The sequence below is a fragment of the Danio rerio genome, chromosome 1, assembly GCF_052040795.2.
Source record: "Danio rerio strain M-AB ecotype USA chromosome 1, GRCz13ab, whole genome shotgun sequence".
NCBI lineage: Eukaryota > Metazoa > Chordata > Actinopteri > Cypriniformes > Danionidae > Danio > Danio rerio.
In genome coordinates, this window is record NC_141021.1 from 42,191,767 (window position 1) to 42,210,000 (window position 18,234).

Below are 18,234 nucleotides of genomic sequence, written 5' to 3' on the forward strand. Positions count from 1 at the left end.
CTTCAATATTGCACTTAAATATTGTGAGTGTTTATATTGGCCAGCAGGTCGTTGCACAGCAGGAGAGCTCTGAAATCAGAATATGTTCTTAAAGTAAATGGAGCGGATAAGTGGTCTGTGTCCTTTGATCAAAAAAAGCTGTAGGGTGTTTGGAGATCTTTGAGGTACTGTAGCTCTGGATTGTTCAGAGCTTTTTTTAGGGTAATAGTAATGGGGACAAAATGGTTTTAATGGGAGGAAATTGGGGAAAAGATAATGTAAAACCACAAAAGATATCCCATTTCATATTGGAAATCAAGTCAACATTTCGTATTAACATTTGGCAATTAATTTTGGGTACCTGAGAATTGGGGTCCTTGCTTCTTTGTGCTGATAAAAAGGCAACAGCCATGAAATACTCAGGCCACTCCAGGTAGTCCTGTCTCTTCTTTGTAAGGCATTCACTGTGATTTCTAATGGGTTGAAAAACAAATGGATGAAATACATTGAAAAAACACCTGCTGCCATGTGAACATAAAATACCAGGTGTTAAAAATATAACAAATTTGTGGCAGAAATCATACATTTTAAAAAAAGAAATCCAAAAGGTTTTTGCAACATTAGAACATTGCCATTCAAAACTATTAAAATCTATACATGTAAATTAAATTATATATATAAAAAAATTACTTTAAATCTAAAAGAAGCCATTCAATTGCAGAAAATTCATTTCTTATCATTTAGAACTAGAGTTGCACAATATATCGTTTCATATATTTTTTCAGCATCAATATCGCAATATGTGTGTCCGCAATAGTCAGATCGCAGGATATGCAATGGTGAGTTGGGATTATAGTTGATCACACACGACAGTTGAGATTACATGAGATTTGTGAAGTCATTACAAAATCATTACAAAGATTAACCAATAACAGAGTGAAAATGATAATTTGCATGCGTTTTAAAGGCATTTTAAGACAGCGTAAATCATTCAGCAACCAAAAAGCACATTTGTAAAAATAATTTTACTGGATTATTAAGACAATGAAGACTATAAAGTGTCATATTTCATTTAATTATTCAATTTCTGTACCTGAATACTGTTTGACTTTACTGAAAAACCATAAAGCACCGTTTATTTTACATTATTTTTTCGTTGCTCTAGTGTAATAAATCTTGTATGCAATTTGTTTATTATCTTCTTACATGTTTCTCAGCCTAAAAAAAAATCACCCCAATCCATCTAAATGAATGATTAATTATGTTCAAATAGAGCTATTCAAACCATCGTATATATATCATATATATATATATATATATATATATATATATATATATATATATATATATATATATATATATATATAAACAAAATATAAAAATATAAGAATTTTTAAATATCGTGCAGCTCTATTTAGAAGTTTCTATTGAATGAAAATGTTTTTTTTTTTTTTCAAACCTTAATGGTAAATTTAATAGGCTGAATTAAGCATCAAATGGACTCATATGATCAAATAAATTGCTAAATATATTCATTTATAAGAGAAATGGTCCAAAAGAATTGTGTTAATCTGAAATGGAAAGCTTTTGTAACAATTCAACTCTATGATTCAAAGAGTTTTCCATTTGGATATAATATGGATATATGATCATTTATAATCATAAAATAATAGTAATAAATAATTTTATTCTGGAAGAATGCATTAAATGAATTCCAAAGCGACAGTAAAGACATTAACAACATTACACTAGTTTTGTTTTTATAATAAATTATATATTTTTTTAACATTCTATTTAAAGAATAATGTTTAATGCACGTTTAATCATTGAAAGATCTGGATCTCAACACTATGCAACATAATTATAAATCACAGTGATTAGATGGATATTTTTATTAATCCTTAGAAATGCTGCAATCAAATCTTTGTTTGAAATACATAAAAATCAAGAAAGAGATCAAGTAGTATTTTAAGTTAGTTATGAAGTTACAAATAGTTGTGATAGCAGTTTATAGTTTAGATTAAACCACTGAGGTTTATGGTAATGATTAAAATCATTGTTAAATGCATTTAATGATGCTCAAAAATGAAACTTGTAGCAGGCAGTAATTACATTTTTTAACCAGTACCAGACAACCAGTCATCAAAAATAAGCCACTGAATAAATCTGTAAATTGATCTACCTACCTATGAAACATGAAGACTTATGAGTAGATAACTGAATCATTCATTGAAAATGAGAAAAAAAATAAATATGGGTTGTATAAATTATAATGTTAGATTACTACATTTGGCGTTATCAGCAAAAGTAGTGGTATTTTTTCAAAGTACTGAATATCTTACAAGGTATTTTTATTCAGCTGTTTATTTCTTCATTTTATATTGAATAAAATGACAGGTTCCAAGTTCTGTTTGTTTAAACCAAATGTGCCTTGCAGTGCTGTTTTTGTAATAAATGGCAAGCAAATTACATTGGTGTCCTCTTTTTTTGGCTGATCCGAAAAATGGTCTCCAGTCATCCGTATTTGAAAAATTTATGTTAGCTGATCCCTTACCAAGTGTGACAAAGAGCTTCCCATTAGTATAGAACTTGCCTATTGTCTCGGCTCAATACTACATCTTCACTTATGCTAATCTTAACAATAGCATCCCCAATGCCCTGGCGGTGATGGTCCGCATGTGTGATAAGCGTACTGACAGACATTATCATCACATGCTTTTCCTCCAGGGCTTTCCATTTCAGCTTAAAGTGATATTACACCTTTTGCGACACATCTCAGTGCCTGTCTTTGAAATGCATTGGGATTTATGTGTGAACATTTAATGGACCCATCTGATTTGACTCATACTTTTTCTTAATGTCTCTAGTGAATCTGCCTTTTTTTTGAGCAGCTGTCAGAGCAGGTGTGTGTGTGTGTGTGTGTGTGTGTGTGTGTGTGTGTGTGTGTGTGTGTGTGTGTGTGTGTGTGTGTGTGTGTCATAGAGAAAGAATCTAATGGTTGAATACAGAAGGTTGATGATCTGAAGCTAATGGCCAGCGCAGTGAGACAAAGCTGAGAAAGTCATTATACAGTTGTAAAATGTGTAGTTATCTGAAATCCATTTGACGAATATAGATGAATGACATGGAGTTTTGAAAGTTCCTTTTAGATCTAATGTGATTTGATTATGATTAGAAGAAAATGTCATTGAATAAAGATTTTGTACTGTGCTTCCAATGGTGAAGATGCCAAACATAGCCACAAGAGGGCAGTAATCATTCCTAAAGCTCAGGAAAGACTCATTTAAAAGACGACTTTATTGTTATTATCAGTTCTCTGGATTTACCCTTTTAAAAGTGCATGTTTTTTTAGTGTAATGTTCAGATGCACTTTTTTTACTGATATTTTGTCTTCAAAATGTCAAACGAGATACTTAATGGTTTAGAGTATTTAGAAAATAAGAAGAGGTAAATATAAAACAGTCAGACCATTTTGCAAATGAATATTTTTATTAATTTCTCAGTGAACATTTATTTTATTTAAATGCTTTTTATTTATTTGCAATTTATTTAGGTGCTTTTAAACAAAACAGATTTATTAAACAGATATATTTATTAAAATAATAATTTAGTCACTAAACATATTTAAAAATTGAAAGATAAAACAATTAAATTCAAGCAAAATATTGCAAAACAAAACAACAAAATTTCAACTAACTAAAAAATTTCAACTCCTCGCTTCTCTTGATTTTCCCCCTTTTATAATTTGTGTATTTTATATTTTAATATAACATAAATTTGGGTATACTAGTTTTCGGACTGTTATCGTACGTTTTTTTGTTAGAAAAGCCCCAGATTTGGCTTCAGTACTGACTAATTTATAGTAAATGCACAAATATAATATTGTATAGCTTCCTATTATGTGAAGAAATATGAATTTAAAAGATAGATTTGTGAGAGGTGTACTTGGATATGATGAGCACTGTAGATATATAACCAATTTTAAGGTCATAGATTCATATATCATTGGCCAATTGTATTTTTCATTAAATGAATGATTAAAAATTAAAATTTGCTTCAAAAATGTATTAGTCATTTTGCAGACATTTCAAGTTAGGGCTGCACAATGTTGGAAAAAAACTGACATTGCAATATTTTTCTTTACTGCTATATATATATATATATAGTGATATAAATGCAATTTGACCAGATGACTTGAATAGTTTATAAAGAATTCCTAATTTAAGATAAACTTGGGACTGATTGGGGAGTGTATCTACGCATGGGCCGCAATAAGATTTTGACAGTATGATAACCTTGGATAAAAATACTGTTTGTCCTTATTGTGATAATTGCCCTAAAATATGTTCTTTTTAGATATCTGGGGGGAAAACTACAACTTTTCCCCCTTTGAACACAATATATTTTAATTCAAGAATCAAAATTCAAATCAAATCAAATACTTTAGAACAGTAAATATATGTCAGGCTAAATAATGAAAAATAATCATTGACTGCTGCTGTCTCCATTTGTTTTAAAAAAAAAAAACACTGATTTCATTATGATTTAAAACATATTTTCTGCTGGAGATACTGTTGTCCTAAAAAACTTTTTAAAAATTATTTAAATTTTTTTTAAAAACGTACACATGCCGTAGGAACGGTACAGTGGAAAATCTTGGCGGTTTTAAAACCCTGACTTTTCCCAACCGCGGTATACCTAGAAAACAGTTATCGTCCCATGCATAATATCGATATAAACACAATTTGACCAGTTGACTTGAACAGCTTGTAAATAAATCATATTTTGAGATTAATTTAAGATTTATTTCTGGAGGGGAGTACATCTACAAAAAGTGAAGGCTAATTTTAAAAATGACAAGCAAAGTTTAATACAACAGTAAGAAAAGATTCAAAGAAACAATGATTTTTGATTTTATGGGGAGTCAAACAGTATTCATAAACAGAAATAAAATAATCACTGTATAATAATAACAACAACAACAATGTATTGTTTTCATTGAGTAAATAATTATATATAATGTACACTTTAAGCTACATACATTTAATTTACTGTAACAGTCACGAGCCTTAAAAACACATGCAAATAATGAACTTTCACTCTGGTTAAAATTGAAAATGACTCCACTATGTTGCTAACTGTAATGGCTGGTCAACTATAATCTCAACTACATTGCAAATCACTGTGATGTGATTATTGAGGATGTGCCCATTGCAAAATCGATGCTGAAACGATATATTGTACTTCAAGTTGTAATGTTTGAATTGGTAGTTTCAAAAATAAGACAAAGACACATAATAAAATTTTACTTCAAATTCAGAGAACCTATTATATCTTTAAAGCAGCATTTATTTCTATGCAGAGCGGTATTTTCATGGATTGAAGAATGGATTAAAGCGGGTTTCAAGCATCAATACAATAAAAGTGTTATTGTTTTATTCCATTTACAATATATTTGTAACATTTGAGAAGATGGATAGAAGGAAGGACGGATTGAGGTAAAGTTGGTTTTATATTTACACATTCAGACTTTCCCCTTAATAACAATTTCAGAAAAGTATTATTTGCACATTCTAAATAGGAAAATCACATTAGCTGCCAATGACTATCAAAGTAAAACAATGTTCACAGTCAATTAAATAGTGCTAATGTTGTTTTGAAGTCACACTTACCTGGGATTTCAGACCGAATATGCAAAGTAGCTATAGGTAAACAATAACAGAGACCATGTCACAAGTTGTCACTGACTTCACTGATGGATAGGCAGATATTCCTTATATAAGTACGGCTCAATAAATACATTAGTACATTAAATTATAATTTATTATATTTAATTTTTATTGGTGGGAACATTATACTGTATATAAATGTTAATATCTATAGCTGCTATGAAAAAAATGACATTATTTCAGCCATATTTTAAGGTTTTATTTTCTAACAGGTTTTATGACATTTCAAATGACTTTACTTGCATTCAATCTCAATTTCATGTGATGTTGATGCTGCCATGGTGTCTCCAAAATCTTTCACCCTCGTGTCAATTCGCCTTTTTCGGTATGTGCCAGTTAAATTTTGACTAAATCAATATATACAGTTAATATATCAGTTGATGAAATATTCAAGAAGCATGTAGTTTCAGCAAAATTTATCCTGCTACTGTCATAAAACGTGCAGTTCTTGTACACAAGTATTAAAACATTTCTCATAAACACAAACCCAATACTGTGCTACAACCAAGTGCTGACAATGACTTTTATCAGTATATCAATAAAACACGTTCACTTACCCGTTGAGCTGCACTATTTCGTCCTTTCCTTTAACATCCATGGCTTATTGGAAGAATGTGGATTCTGTGGTTATTTAAATTCCCTGATATGATTTACTGTAATGCACAGATGCGAGGCTAAACAGAAGAACTTCCCGCGAAAAAGAAGTCCAGCCCACCACAGTTCCGGGTTTAAACGAGGTACGTTGGCGCCATCTGTACGCGACTGTGCACATTGCAGCGTGTATTTATTTACGTTTTCATAATTTCAGTCTTTTTGCATATTTATTGGCTACAATACATTGTAAACTTGCAATCGCCTCAGCTAGAAAGCAAGATCATTAAGATTAATAGGCTGAATTTGGGTAACCTGGGACATTGGGTGGTCTGGGACACCTAAGGTTCAGTGTGTTTATTTCTGTTCTAACTAAATTTAGTCAACGGGACTTTTATTATAAATTTAGCAAGGACTTCATGTGAGTGAAATCACATGACTTTATGTGGGGGGATTCCACAGAGGGGGTGTTGGGGTGGATAGGGCACTTGTCAAAAAAGAAACTCTCCTGGGAATTGGATGACAAGGTCAGTGAAGTAGTACTCTGACTAGATTAATGTTGAGGACATAAACGTGTCAGAAATAAGATAATGTTCTCAATTGTTGCCAAATTATGTTTGTGGTCTAATTAAGGAACTAAATATGTATTAAAGTGTTGAAAATATAGCATATTTGTGGAATGTGGAACAGCATGATTTGAGTTCTTCATGATTTGAGCATGATTTGAGTATCTATCTATCTATCTATCTATCTATCTATCTATCTATCTATCTATCTATCTATCTATCTATCTATCTATCTATCTATCTATCTATCTATCTATCTTTTAATGACTATGGGTAACATATGCCATAGTGACTAATCGGTGTTAATGTGGACTTCTGGAAGTACTAAATATAGCATAAGTTCATAATTGCTTAAAGCAAGGATAAACCAGCTATTTAGGTGGTACAGAGATGGAATGTACAATGTTCAGTACACAAACTCACACAATCACCCATGCACACACCTACACACTCTCTCTCACATACACAGTTTTTAAAAGTTGATAAACAGGAATTTGGTATGCATAAATATGGCAAATATATACTTTTTTTCTGGCCCAATATGTCCTATAAAGTGACCTGTCCAAGATTATTTAATTCAGGCAGATTTTATGTATTTTTGCCATTATAAACACTAATATGTGTGGCATGCATCCTCTAGGTATAATATCTGGTTAGAAAACATTTTAGGGATTTCAGAAAAGGTTTAATATACAGTTCTAAAAAGTTAGCTTAGCTAGACATTGAAATATATAGCTGAAGTCGAAACTGCAAAAAGTGTCCCAGATTACCTGAATTCACCCCGCCTTATAGATTAGACAACCTTTTTGAAATGAAAGTTTTTGAACACTTAATCATTACATATCTAACACTGGAAATGTTTTTGATGTCAGTAAAGAAATCCAAATACTTCTTTAGGAAATATATTGTGACTGCAGCTGAATTTCTTTTAGATAATTCTTAATAGGGCTTGGGGATTGATTGAAAAGTAATTGAAATCCACATTAAGATCCTATAATCAATCTAATTTTTCCAGGTTGATTTTTTAGATCACTTTGCCTACTGCATATGGAGTCATGTGACTGTTTGTGTTAGGCAATGTGTGTTTTAATTTCAGTTCTTCAACGTTGACGTTCAATAAATAACTATAGATAGCAGATATTGAGTGTTTCCTTCAATTATTTAAAAATCAAGTAATGCACCCTTCATTACAAAAATCTCACATGTTTAATGCACAAAACCTGTACAGTAAACTTGTAAATAAATAAATAAAATAATTGTTCATTAATTGTAATCGAGTTAATTCTTGACATAATATATTTCTTTAAATTTTCTTTTAAATCATTCCAAATTAAGAAACATGCTTGTAGATTAATCAACATGGACATTCTATAGTGTTGAATAATTAGACTTAAATGTCATGGCACACAGTTGAATTTTTACACAAGCAAATGTAAACGAGAATAACAGGAATGAGGGAGAATAAATTAAATATAATAATTTAACCCATTAAAAAAATCTTAATCTCATTAAAAAATAAAAGTATCTTTTTGGAATCTGATTACTTCATCCAAATGACATACAATCAGCTTTAGCCACCATTTAGAATAAAACATTAACAACAAAACAGAATTTGCCCACGTTTAAGTATGATTAACTGGAAAATATAAATGTACCTAAATATTTTTATGCAAGATACAAAGGCATGAACGGGAAATAATTCAAGTTGTATTAGGTTCAACTATTTATTAGGTTTATTAATGACTTGTGTCAACATTACTTGTATGATGTACTTATCAATATGTTGCACATTTGATTGTATTGGGTGTGAGTATGCTAAGTTAAGGACAGGTTAATTGCTGTGTTGGATTCAAGGGTGGGTTCAGAATGAACTGTGAATTTTATTATGTAAATATATAAATTAAGCAGATGAAACGGATTGACCAAATGAGGTCTTACACTTTGGCACTAGACAGACTATTAGCAGTTGCTCGTGTGACTCTGTGAGAGGTTTGATGACTTTAATTACGTTGAAATAACCCAGGATATTTTTTGAGTGAATTCATTAGTCAGTTTTCATCTAAGAAGGTATATATAAATAATATAACATCCTAAAATCATTTTAAAATTGAAGTATTTTTATTATTGAATTGTATATTGTGAATAGCCACTTCGATGCAGTGGCGCAGTAGGTAGTGCGGTCGCCTCACAGCAAGAAGGTAGCTGGGTCGTTAGTTTGATCCTCAGCTCAGTTGGCGTTTCTGTGTGGAGTTTGCATGTTCTCCCTGCGTTCACGTGGGTTTCCTCCGGGCGCTCCGGTTTCCCCCACAGTCCAAAGACATGCGGTACAGGTGAATTGGGTAGGTTAAAATTGTCCGTAGTGTATGAGTCTGTGTGTGTGTGAATGTTTCCCAGAGATGGATTGTGGCTGGAAGGGCATCCGCTGCGTAAAAATGTGCTGGATAAGTTAGCGGTTCATTTCGCTTTGGCGACCCTGGATTAATAAAGGGACTAAGCCGACAAGAAAATAAATTAATGAATGAATGAAAGAATAGCCACTTTTATGATAGGCCAGTGCTATTAGATGAAAATATTAGCAAATACCACCCAAAAACCCTCCAAATTAATTAGGAAGAGGATGAAAGTGAACACAAGAGACATTAAAATGGCAGGTGTAAAAAGAAATGTGCATTTTGCTTGTATATTTTTGTCATCCAATTGACTAAAACACATCTTGATACCAAATGTAAACAGGGCCTGGCAGTCATCCACTACACTCAGGTTTTAAAGTTCCCTGGTTTTGTGTGGTTTAAAACAGAAATAATTAAATGAAAGATCACGGTGGCGCAGTAGGTAGTACGATTGCCAAACAGCAAGAAGGTTGCTGCTTGAAGTCCCGGCAGGCCCAATTGTCATTTCTGTGTGGAGTTTGCATGTTCCTGTGTTTCCTGCAGATGCTGCAGTTTCCCCCACAGTCCAAAGACATGCTGCAGGTGTATTGAATAAACTAAATTGGCCATAGTGTGCGTGTGTGTGCGTGTGCGTGCGTGCGTGTGTGTGTGTGTGAGTGAGTGAATGTATGGGTGTTTTCCAGCACTGGGGTGTAGCTGGAAGGGTATCCGCTGTGTAAAACATATGCTGGATAAGTTTGATGTTTATTTTGCTGTGGCGACCCCTGAATAAAGCAATTTTACTAAAGGAAAATGAATGAATGAATTTATAAATTAAGTAATATGTATTTACATGGCTGGAAAAGTTTTTTTAATACATTCATGTTCAATAATATAATAGTTAAAAAACCTAAAATAAAGTGGGTCCTGGTTTTAAACCAAAATAAAATGGGTTAATTATTTTAACTATATATATTTATAATATATATTGTATATTATATAATATATTTAACTTCAGTCATTTTGTCATTTTATCCAAAGCAACCTTTAATGAGTAAGGGATTGAGCGATTTATTGTAAAGAGATGGTACTCACATCATCTACTAATGCACTTATTATTTTCTTAGAATCCTTCAAGCTAGATGGTTTAAGAAAAGTTTTTAATTTTTTTAATATCCCAAGTAATAACACACTTTTTGTTAAGAACTGAGGAGTTGTAGACAAAATATTAGCCCCACCTTAAAACATTCACCTGAACTGTAGCTATGACTTTCCTTCTCAATGACAACAGAAGATATTTTAAAGACTTGTTTTCTAAAAAGTTTCTGTTCCCATTAATGTCCATTTGACTGATCAAATTTGAAGTCAATGGGAATGTCATATTGAGTCACAAAATAAATTTGTCCACATGTTCCACCTAAACCTGATGTTGTTTGGACTCCACCCAAAGACATTGCACAATTCACACCCTGATCAAATCACTCAGTCCAAAACGATCTGGGTGGATCACCAACTGCCCAAACGAAAACCTGATAGTCCATGACAAGTTTCAAAGCACTACAGTGACTTCCAGGGCTAATTGTTATACCTTGAGGGACTCAAAATAAAATAAGTACCTTATGATTGTATGTCTCCTGGGAAAAATAAATTTTTAAAAGTTACTCCTTACTTCAAACTAAATAGATGTTAATATAACTGAATATTTACTCACTATTTACTCTTAATAGTGTTTTATCTTTATTTTAACAAAGATATTTTAAATAGGCTAGCCTCATAGCCATTGACTTGTTCTTCATAACATCTTATGTTGTCTTTAACAGAAAAATAAACATAAAACAAGTTTGGTACAAGTGGAAGTTGAGATTATGACGAATAATTCCTGTATGAAGTCAGGGGTGGATTTAGTGAGTTGGGGGCCCTAAGCAGCTCACTCAGCTATCGCTCAGTCTTGTTTTCCCCATATGAGTGCAATCATTACATTTTAAATATATATATATATATATATATATATATATATATATATATATATATATATATATATATATATATATATTGCTTTAAAGTGATTTCATAATTTCATAAATCTTCACCTAATTTGACTGCTGGACTGATCTATTATTGGGGTTGGAGGACACATTTGTGTGGATATAATAATTAGGGTAAAACTGTAATTGGTAAACACTCACTAAACAAAATCTAATCACAACACAACTTTTCATACAATTTATAACACCTTCTAGGTATTTAGTGGGGGCACTCAGATTTCCTGGGGCCCTAAGCGGCCACTTGCCTCGCGTATTGGTTCAATCTGCCACTGTGTTAGTTATATTCTCCCTTTACAATGTTTTTACTATTTTAGCGAAGTCAACTAAATAAATGCACGCACTCAACCATTTAATCTGTTTGTAAAGTAGTATTGCTTCCAACATAGGCTACAGTTAGCAACAGACTCAGGCCCGTAGCCAACCTGATATAATGGGTGGTTCTTTTTTCTCAAAATGTGTACATTTGTGCTGTTATTCACCTTATTTACAATGTATGAGATTTAAATACTGCGTTTTAGTGACACTTTAAGCACTTTCTTTAGCTGGATTAGATTGTTAAATCATTATCATAATGACATTTTTAATGTACCTAAATATTTCCTAAAGATTTAGAATAAAGAAAAATGAATAAATACTTATTTTTAAAATACAAATGTATTACATCATAAATCATTAGAAAAAAATTAGGAATCTGTAAAAGTTTTAAACTAAAAACCGTTGCCTTTTGTAGCCTGTAGCCTACAAACTGGCCAGAACATTCAACTGTCCTCAGTCAGAATTTGGCTATTTGAATAATAAAAAATTAAAACATAATAATAATAATAATAATAATAATAATAATAATAATAATAAAAGAGCTTTACTTTTCTAGCCTCTCTTCTAAAAAAGTACATTAGATTTGATTGGAAATTTATGGATAACAAAAAATAGCCAAATTAGTTTTCAAATTAATTTTAATCTAGGATTTTTCTTGGTCTCAAAGCATTTTTCAGTGGATTCATTTTACCATTTATGAAGGCATAGCAGTCAAAATAAGACAAATGAGCTCATGTATGGAACAAATTCTGGACCTTTGTCACTGAGGGGTGGGTCTTTCGAACCACCCGAACTACGGGCTAACGTTACGGGCCTGAGACTGTTTCAGTATTCACTTTAATGTTTTCCCAGTTAATAATTCACTAAAATGTTGGCATATACACTGCGATTTACTGACAGTAGTGTCAAGCTCCCTTAAGCGGTGGGACTTGACGTGGAAGCGGAAGTGAAAGTGAAAGAATCCGCGGTTTCAAATCACCCCCGGCCAATCAAAAGCTTGGTTGATTCACTTCCGGGATTTCCTAAGCGAGTGTTTTTTTCGTCATTGTATTAAATTCGGTCGACACGTAACGAGCGATTCATACGTCGATTTAAAGAATTCACGACATTGCTCTTCGTGAAGCGGAGGAAAACCTAAATATTACATGATCATGTTTACCGCGTAGTTCTATAACAGGATTGTAAATCAAATCTCATCGAGCTATTTAGGAGTGTAATCGGTTGCTTCTCATTCAGGTAAATAACCAAACATGTGGCTCATAAAACAGGGTTATGAAGGTCTCAAGATTTTGTTGGAATGTACAAAACGTTTTCAATGACTTCCTGAGAAATGTTTTCGTTAGTAAACGTCATAATGTGACAGTAAATATATGGTTTAATTTGCCCGTTTGCATGATCTTTCATCGCTTGTTCGATTACTCTTTACTAAATGTATGGGTCATGTATAGTATTTATGTGAATGATAAGCCATATGAAGAAAAAGTATGTTGTGTAACGTTAAATATTGAGTTAATCATAGCTAATATAACTTACACATGGATTCACACACACGATCCACCCTCTGCATTGATTCAGTGTTTCAGAAATGCTTCATCGTCCATAAATCAGTACTGACCCCTATGGAAATAATGCTGAACAATTCATGCAAATTTACTAACCTACATGTTTTCTGCTCTCTGATGACAAAAATACTTTAACTATTTACTGCTTCGTTTGTTTTTCACAAAAATAGTTATTATTTAATGCAATAAGCATTGTCTAGTAAGGCTAAATCTTGATTTCACTGTGTTCTACTCAGCATCAAGATGCCAGTGGACAGAATGCGAATGCGCCCCTGGTTGGAGGAGCAGATTAACAGTGGACAAATTAAAGGTCTTCACTGGGTGAATGAGGTGAGGAGAGAGATCTGTACGACAACCTATTTCCACTACTGAATGAAGGAAACAGAAAAAGTGATTTGTTTTTGTAATTAAGACTTTTTTCCCTGTATTTTTAGGTTCTCACATCCTTACTTTTTATTATCACAAGTGTGTGATATCAACTTATATTCACAAGTTACCTAGAGATGAAAAAAAGTGGAAATTAAAAATTAATAAAGATATTTAGAATTGACATATATAAATTGAGGTAAATTTGGTTTTATATTCACACATTTGCTCAGTGACAACTTGTGACATGCACACTATATTTACCAATGGTATTTTGAATATTTGGTCTGAAATCACACACAAGTATGACTTCAAAACAACATCAACACTTTTTATTTGATTGTACAATGCTGTACTTTTATAGTCATTGGCAGTTAATTGATTTCACTCTTTAGAATGTGCAAATAATACTCTACTGAAATTATTTTATTAAGGAGAGAGTCAGAATGTGTGAATAGATGACCAACTTTACAACAGTCATCTATAAATCAACATTTCTGTCTGTTCTTATTCTTATAGAAGGAAGATAGCACTATATTTCCTTAGCATTGTGAGTTTATCTGTCACAACTCTGACTTCATAGCTTACACCTGCAAGAGTTAAGTAGTAAATTCACAATTGCAAGGAATTTAGTCTTCTGATAAGTTCAAAATTATTTTTTTTTTATATATTCAGAGGTGGAAACAAGCTTCCATAGATCTTCTATAGAAATTTATGTATCTGTAAAAAATTATTATATTAATGTGTGACTCCAGTGGCAGTTTGGGTCTTTCTGGGTTGTGAAAACTGCGATTTTGAACATGCTTGAAATGTCACTCGACTCGTTGTACATGGATTGGGTAATAGCACACTATTCAAATGTTTTCCATAACAGGAAAAAAAGATATTTCAGATACCATGGATGCACGCAGCCAGACATGGATGGGATTTGGAAAAGGATGCACCATTATTCATGAAGTGGGCCATTCACACAGGTAACTTTCCCCTTTTATGAAGAATAAATCCAGCTGCTCATATGTGTTTATGCGTTTGGATGTGAATGTCTTTCTGGGTTGATCATTCTGCTAGTTGTGTTTGTTGATTTGACATTGTGATTCACCTGTTACCCAATTATGTTTTGTCCAGGAAAGTATTGCCCAGGTATCGACAAACCAGATCCTAAGACATGGAAGGCCAACTTTCGATGTGCTATGAATTCTCTTCCAGACATTGAGGAAGTGAAAGATAAAAGCATGAAAAAAGGAAGCAATGCTTTTAGAATGTACAGAATGCTTTCGTCATCTGAAAAAGCTGTTAGGAAAGGTACGTGCATTCATTGTAAAAGTTCATGAAAGTTTCAGTTTTGCTGTTGAAAATGCCATTAAATTTGTGGTAAATCTACAGAATGAGAAGACAACAGTGTCTTTGGATTCTGTTGATTCTGTGGTTTTAATGATTAAAAAAAATTTATTTGATGTTTTTAACAATTGATTTACCATTGTGATTCAATTTATTGATGAGGTAGTACAATTTAAAGCTAATAAGGTAGATTTTGATGAGTGTCTGCCTACATTTTGTGTTTTTTTGTAATGATGTATGTATCCTGGATAGGCATGGGCCAGTATAAGATTCTGATGGCGTGACAACCTTGGATAAAAATATACAGTAGTGTGATTACTGCTCTAAAATATAATCTTTTTAAATGTCTGGGTAAAATACTAAAACTTTTTTCTCCTTTCAGCACAGTATATTTTATTTTGAGAAACATTTAAATATTTTGGAGCAGTAAACATGTCAAGCTAAATAAATGAATCACTGACTTCTGCTGTCTTCATTAGTTTCTAAAACACAGATTTCATAATAATTTAAAACAGCATCTGTGCATATATTTTCTGCTGGAGATACTGTTATCTTTTAAAACCCCAAACAAAACGTAAAAATAAAAAACTTTACTGTTGGAATAGTGTAGCAGAAAATGTTGGCGGTTTAAAATCCCTGAGTTTTACAAACCGTGGTATACCTTAAAAAAATCATTCCATGCCTAATCCTGGATAATTCTTGTTTTGATAATGGTAATATTGCAGTGTAACCTATTAGTGGATTTGATGTGTTATATTGATTGCATGAAAATTGTCTAGTCTTTTATTGAAAATAATTTAATGAATTCCAGTAAATGTTATTGGCTAAATTCAATTAATCTGTAGCATCAATTCTGTAGTGCTTTTTACAGTGTGTCATGTGTGATTGTGTCAAAGCAGCTTAAGATATATGAAGAAAAGAGTGTAAAAGGCATAATATTTAGCAATTGTAATGAATGATGACATCAATACAGTTAATGGCATTAAAAAGGGGTTGAGGTATTGAATTGCTTAACATTCTGAGAATTGCTTAGAGGAACATTTTTTTTTGTATTTTCCCAGTTAAAAAAAAAAAAAAAAAAATTATTTCATTTGTGTGGATCATCATTTTTATACTAAATTTGACCTGTCATTGATTACTGCAGTCATTTACGACATTGCATGTAATGTCACAATCGTAACATTTTTTAACCTTCAACCGAAAGTTGTACACAACTAAAAACTGCCTGTTCGGCACCTTTCACATGAAACAATTTAGGGGACATCTTTGCTTATACACTCATTCAATTATTAAGCCCAATTTTATTTTGATGTAAACACTGTTGTAACTGCTATGTTCAATATCTAAATGCTGTTCTTGTTTTTATTTTATCTTTTTATAGGAAGAAAAAAGTTGGACCCGGAGCAGAAAGCAAAAGTAGGAACGCATGACCAAACATAAAAAGAACAGCCTCACTAAATATTACAAATGATCTCACAACTGTGCTCAATTCTTTAGAGGGTTTTTCAGAAACGAAAAGCTGGCACTCCGAGAAAATATAAAATGCTAAAAGAACTGAGTGAAGAGGAGTTAAGGGAGGACATTACACCAGATAGCACTGTGCTATTAGCTGGTAAATAACCATTTGTTTTTCCCTCACTTGTTCTACCCTACAAAATCACAGCAATAACGGACACAGCATTGGATAGTACCCTTTTTTATCTGCCAAAACGTATTTGAAGACAGAAGATTGACGTAAAATGTGTACATTTCGTTGCATTAGTCTTGAACCACTTTATATTTAAGGATGTGTCTCTAACTACTATGTACTAACATGTAAATTTTATGTGTATATATATGTTTTAGCTTTGTTTTAAAATGTAGCTATATTTGACGTATTTCTCAACATAACTCTGTAACTTTAACCCTAAACAAACCTTTAAAGCGTATCTATCTAGACTTACAGACTCTAAATTTAACACTTTACTTTACATTTCACTTCATTCGTTGTACAATTTAGATTTTAGATGACGTTTGTACATTATAGTTAAAGACACCGAATATAAAGTGGGAACGATCGTATCAAAAAGTGTCTTCTGAACATTGCAAGACATCAGAAGTAGTTTTTCTTTCAACCAACTGGTCTCTGTGTTTTTTACAACCAAAATATGTCCACATGCTATCTGCCTTAAACAATATTTCTGTTGTTTAATTATGTAAATACAAACTTGTTTTTTTTGTTAAATGCTTTGCTGAAACCACTTGTGCTCTTTGTTATTAAAGTGCCCCTATTATGCTCGTTTTGTTTCGAAGGTCTCATATATTAAATTTACATGCATACAAGGTCATCACAAGCCCGTTTTTTCAAAGTGTCTAAAACAATTTGTCTGGGGATTCGCTTTTTCTAAACTCCTCCATTCCAAGAGCTTATTCTGCTCTGATTGGTTTTCTGTTCACAGCGCGTGTTAGAAATGAAACATTGATTACCATATCAACTAAGGGGTTTTGTTTTCCTCGAGCATTGGTAAAGAAAAAATGGTAAAAAAAAATGTTATGCTACTTTGAGCATGTCCCCGATGATAAATCATTGGAAGAACTAGTTGATCAACCCAAACCTGCATTGGAAGCATGACTTTAGCAGGACTTTTATACTGGTAAGTTTTTACTTTGTGTTTTTCCAGTACTTTTAGTTGGTACATTTTTATTTCTTATAGCTGTATAATAGGTCTATCTACATGTACATGTGTTCCATAAATGCAAGGAAACAGTTTGTATGTATTCACAAGTAACATTAGCTGGATAAGTCCATTTCACATATTGTAAGCTGTATGTTTGAGCTTAAAGTAGAATAAAAGTCTACTTAACATATATGCAAGTGTTTCATGTATTCATGTTTTACTTAAGCTGTACACAATGCCTAAAATTCTCATCATAAATGGCAGTGTCACAAATGGCAGTGTAGATTAGATACAAGCAGGTGGTTGATTTTCATTCAGTCTTGAGTGCTAAAGTTAGAAGGAATGTAATAAGACTAGTATAATCGTATATTAACAATGAATGTTTGAGATTGACACAAACAAGCTTCACTGTTTTAGGGTGGGTCGCATTAGATGTTGGTCAAGGGCAGCCAATAAATAAGAAGGCCTTTTGTTAGCAAATATATTACAGACCTAAAGTGGACTTGTGAGACTCATTTTAGCAGTTCAGAGTAATGGTTTCATAAGAAAATACCATTATATTATCTTAATTTTGATCTTTAAAACATTGCAGATCCTTTATATGCAGCTGGTAATGATGTTATTTAAAAAAAAAATGAAAAAAAAGCACAATAAGGGCACTTTAAGGCAAATGCAACATGGTTTCTTATTTTGTGACATCTATTATTCATATGTTTT

General features: G+C 32.2%; 2 protein-coding genes across 9 annotated transcripts in view; one reads left to right on the top strand and one right to left on the bottom strand.

Annotated features, from left to right (window-relative positions):
- dctd (dCMP deaminase) overlaps positions 1-6,410 on the bottom strand; it is a 46,276-nt gene extending 39,866 nt beyond the window's left edge. For all 3 annotated transcript variants that reach the window (XM_087235640.1, NM_001017639.1, XM_087235639.1), the window contains 2 exon segments: positions 6,266-6,410; positions 341-452 (listed from right to left, as the gene is read on the bottom strand). In XM_087235640.1, the coding sequence (XP_087091766.1) occupies positions 341-452; positions 6,266-6,306 (153 nt within the window). In that variant the 5' untranslated portion in view covers positions 6,307-6,410.
- Positions 6,411-12,592: 6,182 nt separating this feature from the next.
- The window catches only part of irf2a (interferon regulatory factor 2a), a 21,531-nt gene continuing 15,889 nt past the window's right edge, over positions 12,593-18,234 (top strand). For 4 of the 6 annotated variants that reach the window (XR_015475532.1, XR_015475534.1, XR_015475533.1 and 1 more), the window contains exons 1-6: positions 12,676-12,830; positions 13,393-13,486; positions 14,397-14,496; positions 14,648-14,824; positions 16,242-16,276; positions 16,358-16,472. Coding sequence is in view for 3 of the 6 variants with exons in the window: in XM_087235219.1 (XP_087091345.1) it covers positions 13,400-13,486; positions 14,397-14,496; positions 14,648-14,824; positions 16,242-16,276; positions 16,358-16,472 (514 nt within the window). In the remaining 3 variants the exon portion in view is untranslated. Of the gene's footprint in view, positions 12,831-13,392; positions 13,487-14,396; positions 14,497-14,647; positions 14,825-16,241; positions 17,708-18,234 lie in introns of those variants that run through there. The other 2 variants (NM_001326712.2, NM_207054.3) reach the window with 2 other exon arrangements.